This window comes from Aegilops tauschii, chromosome 1 (assembly GCF_002575655.3).
Source record: "Aegilops tauschii subsp. strangulata cultivar AL8/78 chromosome 1, Aet v6.0, whole genome shotgun sequence".
Lineage (NCBI taxonomy): Eukaryota > Viridiplantae > Streptophyta > Magnoliopsida > Poales > Poaceae > Aegilops > Aegilops tauschii.
In genome coordinates, this window is record NC_053035.3 from 434,553,159 (window position 1) to 434,562,596 (window position 9,438).

The 9,438-nt window shown below is 47.6% G+C and overlaps 1 protein-coding gene across 1 annotated transcript; it reads right to left on the reverse strand.

Moving 5' to 3' along the window:
- Positions 1-2,219: 2,219 nt before the first annotated feature.
- On the reverse strand, positions 2,220-5,445 carry LOC109750795 (protein FAR1-RELATED SEQUENCE 9). The gene is made up of 2 exons (XM_020309746.4): positions 5,141-5,445; positions 2,220-4,679 (listed from the first exon to the last, which is right to left on the reverse strand). Exons 1-2 carry the CDS (start codon positions 5,171-5,173, stop codon positions 2,547-2,549), a joined length of 2,166 nt encoding a protein of 721 aa, XP_020165335.1. The 5' UTR covers positions 5,174-5,445; the 3' UTR covers positions 2,220-2,546.
- Between the last annotated feature and the right edge of the window lie 3,993 nt (positions 5,446-9,438).

Genomic DNA, 9,438 nt, shown 5'->3' on the forward strand with positions numbered 1-9,438 from the left:
TGCCTCGAGATCTGGTGGGGGATTGATGGATTATGGATGGGCTTAGGCCCATATAAGACAATAATCCCTAGTTAATCTCTAAGGCCCATGCATGTGTACGGCAAGTGGTGAGAAGTGTGGGAAGTTTAGTCCCATACTCCTACAGTAAGAAGAGTGAGACCTCTTTATAAGGGCTGCTCTACCACTTGCTATTGGGAGCTTGGGAATAGGAGCTGTACACGCGCGCTCCTCCTCCTCCGCCGCCCGCCTCGCCTCGCCATGCCATGCCACGCCTCATCACGACGCGCGCGCGCCGCGGGTTGTGGGAATGAGCCGAGCCGAAGCTTATTTTTGCCGCTCAGGAATGGTTAATTAATTAACGAGTCGCTTACGGAAGCGCCACTGTCCGAGACGTTGGACCGTGGGCTGTTTGCGGACTCGGTCATGGGCGTGGCCTAGGCCCATCTACCTGACGGCCTATATAAGAAGGTGCTGGCTAGTGGAGTGAACCCTGACTCAGTTCACTCACTCCCTCTCGTACAACCCTAGCCGTCATCTACTGTTCCTCTCTCTGTGCTGCTTCCGGCGATCCCATCCCGACGACCGCATGCACGGTTGGTCGGGAGAGTAGGTGCCTCCGAAACCCTGTCGTTCGAGATCCTGCCCGGGAGAACGGCAATAAGGTTTTTGGGGAGCGTCTCGACGCGACTGCTCCCGATCCGTCCCCGTCTCCGTCTCCGTCCGCCTCTGCTTCCACTACTTCCCCTTCATCGACCCCATGGCTGACGACGCCGCCGCCAAGAAGAAGACCTTGGTTGATGCCGAGGCTGCTGCTGCCGCCGCCGCGTTGGCCTGGCCAACCAGAGGGTATGACTCGTTCATCCCCTATTTGCTCGTTCATGTGCTAGCCGTATATATGATGTTCATAGATGGTTCGGTTCTATGTACTGTACGTGCTCACATGCTTAGGTATCGGTATGAGATGCATACCGTTTTTGCCATGTTTACTCTCTACTCGTGGATTAGATTATTCGAGAAAGTGCTAATATTTCCAACACAAGTAAGAACAAGACTCCAAGCACAAGTTTATTCCAGTTTTGTAGAAGCGGAAGATCCAAGAATGATTGTTCTTGTTTTTCTTTCTGTAAGTTCATTCAAGCTTCATAGAGCCAAACATCCAATCATCATGTGGAGTTGGGCGACGCGCGGATGAAAATCTTGCACGGCTATCGCAGGGCCGGCGGCGGTGCCATCTGTCGTTGTCATTCCCCTCCTTGGAGGCGTCATGGAGGTGTGTTCGCCCTTTCCCTCGCTCTCTTGGAGTTGGTGGTTGTCTTCGGGCGAAAAGCCTCGATTCAGTGTTGGATCGGTACGATGGCGGTGTCCTTAACGTCGTTCCTCCGTTGGGAGCATTGTGTTTGAAGACACGGCTGCTTCCTTGTTGTTTTATTTCCTCTATTGCTCGCCGCTGTTCTTTATTGGTCCTCGGCAGCGCTATGTACGCCCGTCGCACGTGTGTCCAAGACGGCGTTTTCTTTGGAGCGGATCGAGTCCTGTCATCCACTTGCCACTTTCTTTTAGACGCTCAGAGTGGATGATGCATCGACAAGAGAGTCCTACGGAAGATGGTGGTCTTCGGAGGTGACCGGCGTCGGTCAGGACGTGGTGTTGTGTATCTGTTTAGGATAGGCACTCGTGTTGTAGTTGGCTTTTTGTGGTGGTGTCTGTCTCTGGACTTGCCAGGGTGTGGTGTGTGCTATAATCGTTGTTCACAGTGAGTGCTAGTTTTTTATAATTGACATTCTGCCTTCTATAAAGCTATGGTACGTCTAGGCGTACTCTCGAGAAAAAAACAGCCAGAGAGCATGCTAAAATGATTACAACGAGTGTGGTACAGATCCGACGGATGCAAAAACAGCTTTGCACAAATCCTAGTAGAAAAAGAAGAGCTGATGCTATGCCGCCAAATTACCAGCAACTTCTACCGCATGAGTTCAGAAAAAATTACTTCCTGATGCAGCCTCCATCCTTTTCAGAAACGCTGACCAAATTATCCATGTGTGGTGCTGGCCGTATTTGTACAAGCAAAACCAAGCTTTGTAATGCGAGTTTTGTACCGGATCAAGATCAAATCCTTGGAGGGAAAACAGCACTTTGGTTCCAATTTTATAGCATAGTTAAATAGATGTTTAATTGTTTGGTAAAGTAGAAGTACCATCCATGTTAACATTATGCAATTCTGAGAAGGTGAAGCATATCATATGAAAACGCAGGTAAAGATAGACTCATGCCAGCATAATCCTGGACACAACACGGATAGACAACCTATCTCCTGAAACCTAACTGTTCTACTTCATTAACATGAGTCTCAATGACAACGATTTAACTGACTCTCCTAACTAAGATTCGTCCTGGTTGCTGATGTCCATCAACAGTTGACAACAGGCTCTTGTTGATTCAGGCAATAGCAACTTCGCGGGAGCGCCAGTGCCCAGCCGCTGCTGCTGCCAAAGCCACCGTTCTCAGAGCCCGCATACACGACAAGCACAGTCTAACTGTCATGAGTTTCAGGTGTTTTTGATGCCGCCTTTTCCAGTTTTCCCCTGAATTGTGTCCAGTTCCAGCCTGAATTTATCGCATTTCGAGCCATCGCCGCATATTTCTTTGCCAATGTCAGCCACTTTACTCAGCAGCATTGCATATCTCATACTATTTTCTGATTGGTCCATGCCACGGCTGTCCAAGCATTTCTCCCTGTACTGTTTCATCTGCTCTTCTTTAAATTTAGCAGTCCACCTGGGCGCTATGTATTGCCCTGGTATTTCATTGACCCCAAACTGTGTGAAAAGTCTGAATATGTGGCAGCATGGTATACCATCCCTAGTGAACTTTGCGCATTCGCATTTGATTGCATTGGTGCTGGGTTCGACTAACAGCTCGAAGGAATTTCTGTCAAACTCTGGGTTCTCGTAGGCGGACACCTTTTCCAGTCTGTACACTGTCCCCGTCTGTATCTCCTGCACGTTGAATGCTGTAGAATGGAGTAGCTCCCTCTGCACTTTCAGAAATATCTGCCTGGTGTAAATGCGTGCCGCATGCTTTTCTATTGGCTGCATTGAGAAACATGAAGGTTCAGTTCTTGATTGCAGCCTATCTTCATCATCCGTTTCCATTATCCTCTCTTGTACGTCTTCATATCTTTCAAGGAACTTCTCTATTCTGTCCTTAGGAAGCACATAGTCCTTGAATAATGAGTTTGCCCCCTCGCAACATCCAGTCGTTTCCACAAATGGATAGAAATCTTCTCTGAAATAAACAGGCACCCACTCTTTCCTTGTTTCCCATAGGAGTTGCAGGTACTCATTTTCACTTGCACTGTACATCTCAATCAGCGCAGCCCATCCTTCCTCAAATTCTGCTTCTGTCAGAGAGTTGTTAACTAGGGCACGCAACTCTGAACTTATGTTACCTCTTGCCGCTATGAAGCCTCCAAGCATTTCCCGTGCTTTCCTCATTACGTGGAACTTACAGAACCTGTGCTTTACTTGTGGCATGACCTCCGAAATTGCTTTTGCTATAGCTTCATCCTGGTCTGTTATGATTGCTCTTGGCATTTTCCGTCCCATTACATGGAAGAATGTTTGGAACATCCATTTGAAGGTTTCAGCTTTCCGATCCTGTAGCAAGGCGTATCCAAACACGAGAGTTCTTCCATGCTCATTCATTCCACTAATAGAAGTGAAAAGCATATTGTGACTAATTGTGCTATAGGTGGTATCAAATGATAAGACATCTCCGAAGATCTCATAATCAAGCCTCGACCTCGCATCAGTCCAGAAAAGACTCCTAACTATGCTATCTTCATCTGTTTGCATGGTGATGGAAACACATGGGTTTTGCAGCTCCAGTTCCTTCAAATGCTTCACTGTTGTTTCTACGTCCGAGTTTGGTTTTCCCTGTTGTTCTGCACACTGTGACGTATTCGCATCTTTTGTGTTGAATGGTAAGCTCCCCAAAATACCTCTCATTCTCTTGAAGATCTTCATAGCTTTCTTGGGATGTATACTACTTTGTTGCAGAGCTCTTAAAAACGATTTTTCTTCAGCTGACATGTGTTTGCAGCTAAGGAAGAATTTTGTGAGTGACGGGCTTGGGCATAACGGATGGTTGTGCTCACTCCGAACGGATGTGAACTCCCATTGCCCCTTAACAGGCTTCACGACCGCCCTTGCCTCACACTGTGCCTTATTCACAGAATATACTTCCCTCTTCCTCTTCAGGTCCTGAGATGGCGCCAATTTGCGGCTACGGTTGCATTCCACGTGGAACTTCTTTCTCATAAAATTTGGTCCCCTGATTGCCACAAAACCAGACAGGAGAGCATGCGCACTATAGTATCGGGTCGCATCTTCAAGGGTTGGGAATCTCATTCCAACTTCTGGTGGCCTTGGATCAACCAACTCGTCAAAACCAGGATAGAAGTACTTTCCTGGTTCTTTATCTGTCTCATTCCCAGAGCTGCCGTCTGAATCACTTGCACTGCCTGTGTCATTAATTGGCATTTCATTGATTCCCAGAATATCATGTAACTGGCTTTGTTCTTCAGCAAGCTGCAGTGAAAGGTCCGCTGAGTTTGCATGTATCTCCAATTCATCTGACAGTGCCCCTGAACTCCAATCTGCACCAATTACTGGTTGTTCCTGAATGCAAATAAAAAACATATTAAGCTCTTAGAAAATATATACTACAAAAGAATCCGATCAAGCTTCACCATCCAATTAGCCCCAAGATACATTTTATTTTGGGGTTCCAATTTTCTCTCTCTGGTTTGTCCAGTCGTCAGGTTGAGACCCAATGGCTACAATCCCTATGTGTTTGCGATTTCTTTTCCTGACTTGTTTTTTTTTGAGGAATTTTCTTGACTTGTTCAATTATATTATATGACCCTTTCTGTCACTAGAACCTACAGCAATTTCACAAACTTCATTTTCACTTCAATTCTATCACAAGAAGAAGAAAAATTGAGATACATCTATTAGCAACCTAACTTGTATGGAATCTGCTGAAGAACAAAGCCTTGATGGGAAAACTGACAAACAGAACAATCAGCGCATGACCTGCCTTTTTCCTGACACACATAGGAAAATTTCCGTGTTTATACCTGATCAGAGGAGATGATTGTATATCCATCCATCGTGAGTATCTGCCGCCCGACCGTGTTGTGGGTGGGGAGGAGGGGGTCTAGATCCAAATTGCCGTAGCAGGGGAGGGGAGGGGAGGGGAGTCGGATCTGTGTTCTATGGGGCGGCTGCTAGGGGAAGGGAGATGGGATGGTGGGAGGGCTGGATTGGAGGCGGGGAGAGGGGAGACGATGAGATGGCTGCTGCCGCCGTCGAGGAGGATGGCAGGCGTTGCGGCCGGCGGCCGGAGCGCTGTGTCTGTTTTTCCCTTTTCTGAGTGGACGGTGTTTTTTTTTAGACAAACGCTGTGGTTCTTTCTGTCAGGGGCTCTGCTGCGGCTTCATTGGCCCATGGGCCATGGCTAGTTGATTGGGCCGTGCTTGCTTAAAAGCTCTCTGGGCCGTGGAATGGTTGAGCAAACCCTGTTTCTCAAAAACAAAAGTTGAGCAAACCCTAATCCATCCAATGAAAAAGAAAAAAGTATATTTTTCACTCTCAAATGTGCCCCAATGGAAGAAAAAAAACTGAGGTCGATTTTCATACGATTTTGCCCCTCAAATATCTAAAACCAGGTAAATCTCCCCTTTGAGCGGTGTTGTTGTGATTTAGGCGGTTTTGAAGATGACATGGCATTATTGGGTCAGGTCAGGAGAGTACATGTGATGTGGCATGGCTGGGGCTGGGTTAGATTGGTCACACAACCTCTGCTCCGTAATCTCTCTCCATCCCCCGCCACAGTCGCCATCACCACTAGAGGTTGTTTCTCTTTGAGTTGAGGTTGCTACAATTGGTGATCTCCAACACGGTCAAGGGTCTCCGACGATAGGGAGCTGAGGTCGAGCAGGTATATCCCAAGCCCAAAATATCCGAGTTGTCCTCACACATGTTCATCCCGAAGTGCATGGGCTTCTCGTTGACGAGTCCACCACGGTGATCCGGAGCTCCTCGACATGGCGCACCGCCGGGTGAGTGAACAAAGGCGAATATGGCACGCTCCTTATTACAGTTCATGCCATGATGAGGGATGACAAACCCACAAGTATAGGGGGTCGTTTGTAGCCTTCTTTGATAAATAAGAGTGCCGAACCCAACGAGGAGCTAAAGGCAGAACAAATATTCCCTCAAGTTCTATCGACCACCAATACAACTCTACGCACGCTCGACGTTCGCTTTACCTAGAACAAGTATGAAACTAGAAGTACTTTGTAGGTGTGATAGGATAGGTTTGCAAGATAATAAAGAGTACGTAAATAAAATCTAGGAGTTGTTTAGATAAAGACACAACTAAGTTAGTTTTAGTAGAGAGCTTTTGTCAACAAGAAAGTCATTTGTCCCTAGGCAATCGATAACAAGTATCGGTAATCATTCTTGTAATTTTATATGAGGGAGAGGCATGAGCTAACATACTTTCTCTACTTGGATCATATGCACTTATGATTGGAACTCTAGCAAGCATCCGCAACTACTAAAGATCATTAAGGTCGTGAAACCCAACCATAGCATTAAGTATCAAGTCCTCTTTACCTCCATACGTCATACCCCAGTTACTCGGGTTTCAGTTTATGTCACTCTCACAACCCACCATAAGCGAACCATGAACATATTGCAACACCCTACAGCGGGGGCCCCTCACGTTTGCGCGAGAATGGAGGGCACCGTAGGACAGCACCATAAATAAAATATACAATCATACCAACCAAGATCACGATTAACCCATAGGACAAAATGGATCTACTCAAACATCATAGGATAACCATAGATCATTGGGAAATAATATATGGAGTTGAGCACAATGTTTAAGTAGAGATTACAGCGGGGAGAAGAGGTGTTACACCACTGCATAGAGGGGGAGAGAGATGGTGTTGACGGTAGCAAGATTATTGATGTAGATCGCCGTCCCGATCGTTGCCCCGGCGGCACTCCGGCGCCACCGGAAGCGAGGGGGAGAGAGTGTAACACCCCGGACGTAACTTTCCATATTTGTAACTCCAACTCTTGCTATTTTCGGCTATGTGTTATGATATTCCCTTCGTGGCCGGGTTTTGTCTTTCGTTTTGCATTTTGTTCATGTCATGCATCTCATATCATGTCATCATGTGCATCTCTTTTGCATACGTGTTCGTCTCATGCATCCGAGCATTTTCCCCGTTGTCCGTTTTGCAATCCGACACTCCCACATGCACCGGCACACCCCTCTTGTCTCTTTTCGTGAGCGGGTGTTAAACGTTCTCGGAATGGACCGAAGTTTGCCAAGTGGCCTTGGTATACCACTGGTAGACCACCTGTCAAGTTTCGTTCCATTTGGAGGTCGTTTGATGCTCCAACGGTTAACCGGGTAACCGCAAAGGCCTTTTGTGTGTTGCAGCCAAACCCCCCTCCAAACAGCCCAATAACCCACCTAAGCCCCCTCCATGCTCTCTCGGTCGTTCGATCACGATCGTGTGGGCGAAAACCACACCTCATTTGGACTTTCCTAGCTCCTTCTACCTATATAAACACCTTCCCCTCCGAAATTTCGGGTCCAAACCCTAGTCTCCCCTTCCTCCACGCCACCGGACACATCGCCCTGCCGCACCGGACGTGTCCGCCGCCGCGCCCGCAGCCAACGGGTGGCTGTCATGTGGCATCCGCGCCGACCCCGCCGCCGAAGCCCGCCGGCCCCCGCGGCCCGCGTCCCCGTCGCCCGCGCCTCGCCTCCACTCCTCCCCGCGCCTCGCCGTTCCCCGCCGCCCGTGCGCCGCCTGAGCAACCAGCCGCCGCCGCCGGGTTCCATCCGCCGCCGCCGCCGCCTCGACCACACCGGCCGGCTCCTCGCCCATCCTCCGCCGACCCCGACAGCCGCCGCCCGCGCCCCCGCGCTCGCCCGCCGGCGCCGCGCTCCCGCGCCTCCGCCGCATCCTCCCCGAGCTCCGGCCGCCGTCTCCTTCTCCTCCGATGAACCTCAAAGCCTGGACCCGGCGATCCTCAATTTCCGCGCCAGATCTGGATCGGAGAGGTTGACCCCGAAATTTCCTCCAAGTCCTTTTCTGTCACATTATGTTGCTCTATTCCTCATGGCATATCTCCTTGCATACTGCTCTGTTTTATGTGCATGTTATACCGGAATGTTTGCCACGAGATGCTCTTCATTTTGTTCCATGGTGACATGCTCATTTGAGTCCATCTTGATGCCCAAATCTCTAGTGCAAGAGTGCTATATGATGTTTACTGCTGTTACTTATCAGAACTTGGTGATTTGTCTTTTTCATTGCATTTTGTGTGTGCATCTTATGGGCATGAGCTCTACAGGAGTTTTGATCTATGCCATGCCATCTTTACAGGGGTGTATGCCATGTATTTTTGTGATCTATATGGTGACTAGCACAAGCATGCAAACTAGGCTTCGTGATGTTTCTGTTTTCAGGGACTTAGGATTTTGCTAAGTCTTTTACCTGCTGTTATTTTGTTGCCATGTATCCATGTGGCTACAGTGAGATCCATGCTTATTTTGAGTATGTTCAGTAAGGATGTTTTGTAGATATAATTGTGCTCTATCCACCCATGCCCCTGTTTGCAATTATGGAATGCCCTAGCATGTCTTAATCTTGCTCTACTTTTTCTATAAAGTATTCCTGGCAGATTGTTAATATGATATTCAAGTTTGCCAAGGTTGTTGTAGTTTATCCATACATGCTATGAATTTGCTCTTGCCATGGTTAGCTTCATGAACATACCGTCTTGCTTTAGGTATGCTTGTTTTGTCATGCATTGCTTTGTGATGAGTGCATCGAGCTCACAAAGAGGCCTTCATAATTCTGTTAATGCCATGCTCTGTTTTCTGCTGTCTGAAACCAGTTAACGAAACTTGCTATGTTTACATGGGTGCCATCATATATTCTGATCCTTTTTGGCTCATGGTCAGTAAGGGACTTTTGTTGCATGCTTTTAGTAGATTCATGCCATGCCTTGTTTTGCTATGATAAGTTCCTGTAGCATGTGTTTTGCTTGCTCTGAACATTGCTACCTGATGCTGTTTCAGCCATGTTCAGTATTTTCACCAAGTCTGTGAAGCTGATATTTTTTGCACTTTTGCCATGCTTGTTTGAACCTGTTATATTGTGATCTAGCCGTAGCTCAGTGTTCATCTTTTGTCAAGCATCTCCTGTAGATCACTGCCATATGCTTTGTTGCTATGTTGGGGTGCTGTAGCATAGTTACTTGATGTATTCTAAGTGCTATCCTGCTGTTTATCGCAGATTTATGTCATTCTTGTTTTGCTTGCCATTTGCAAACCGTGCAT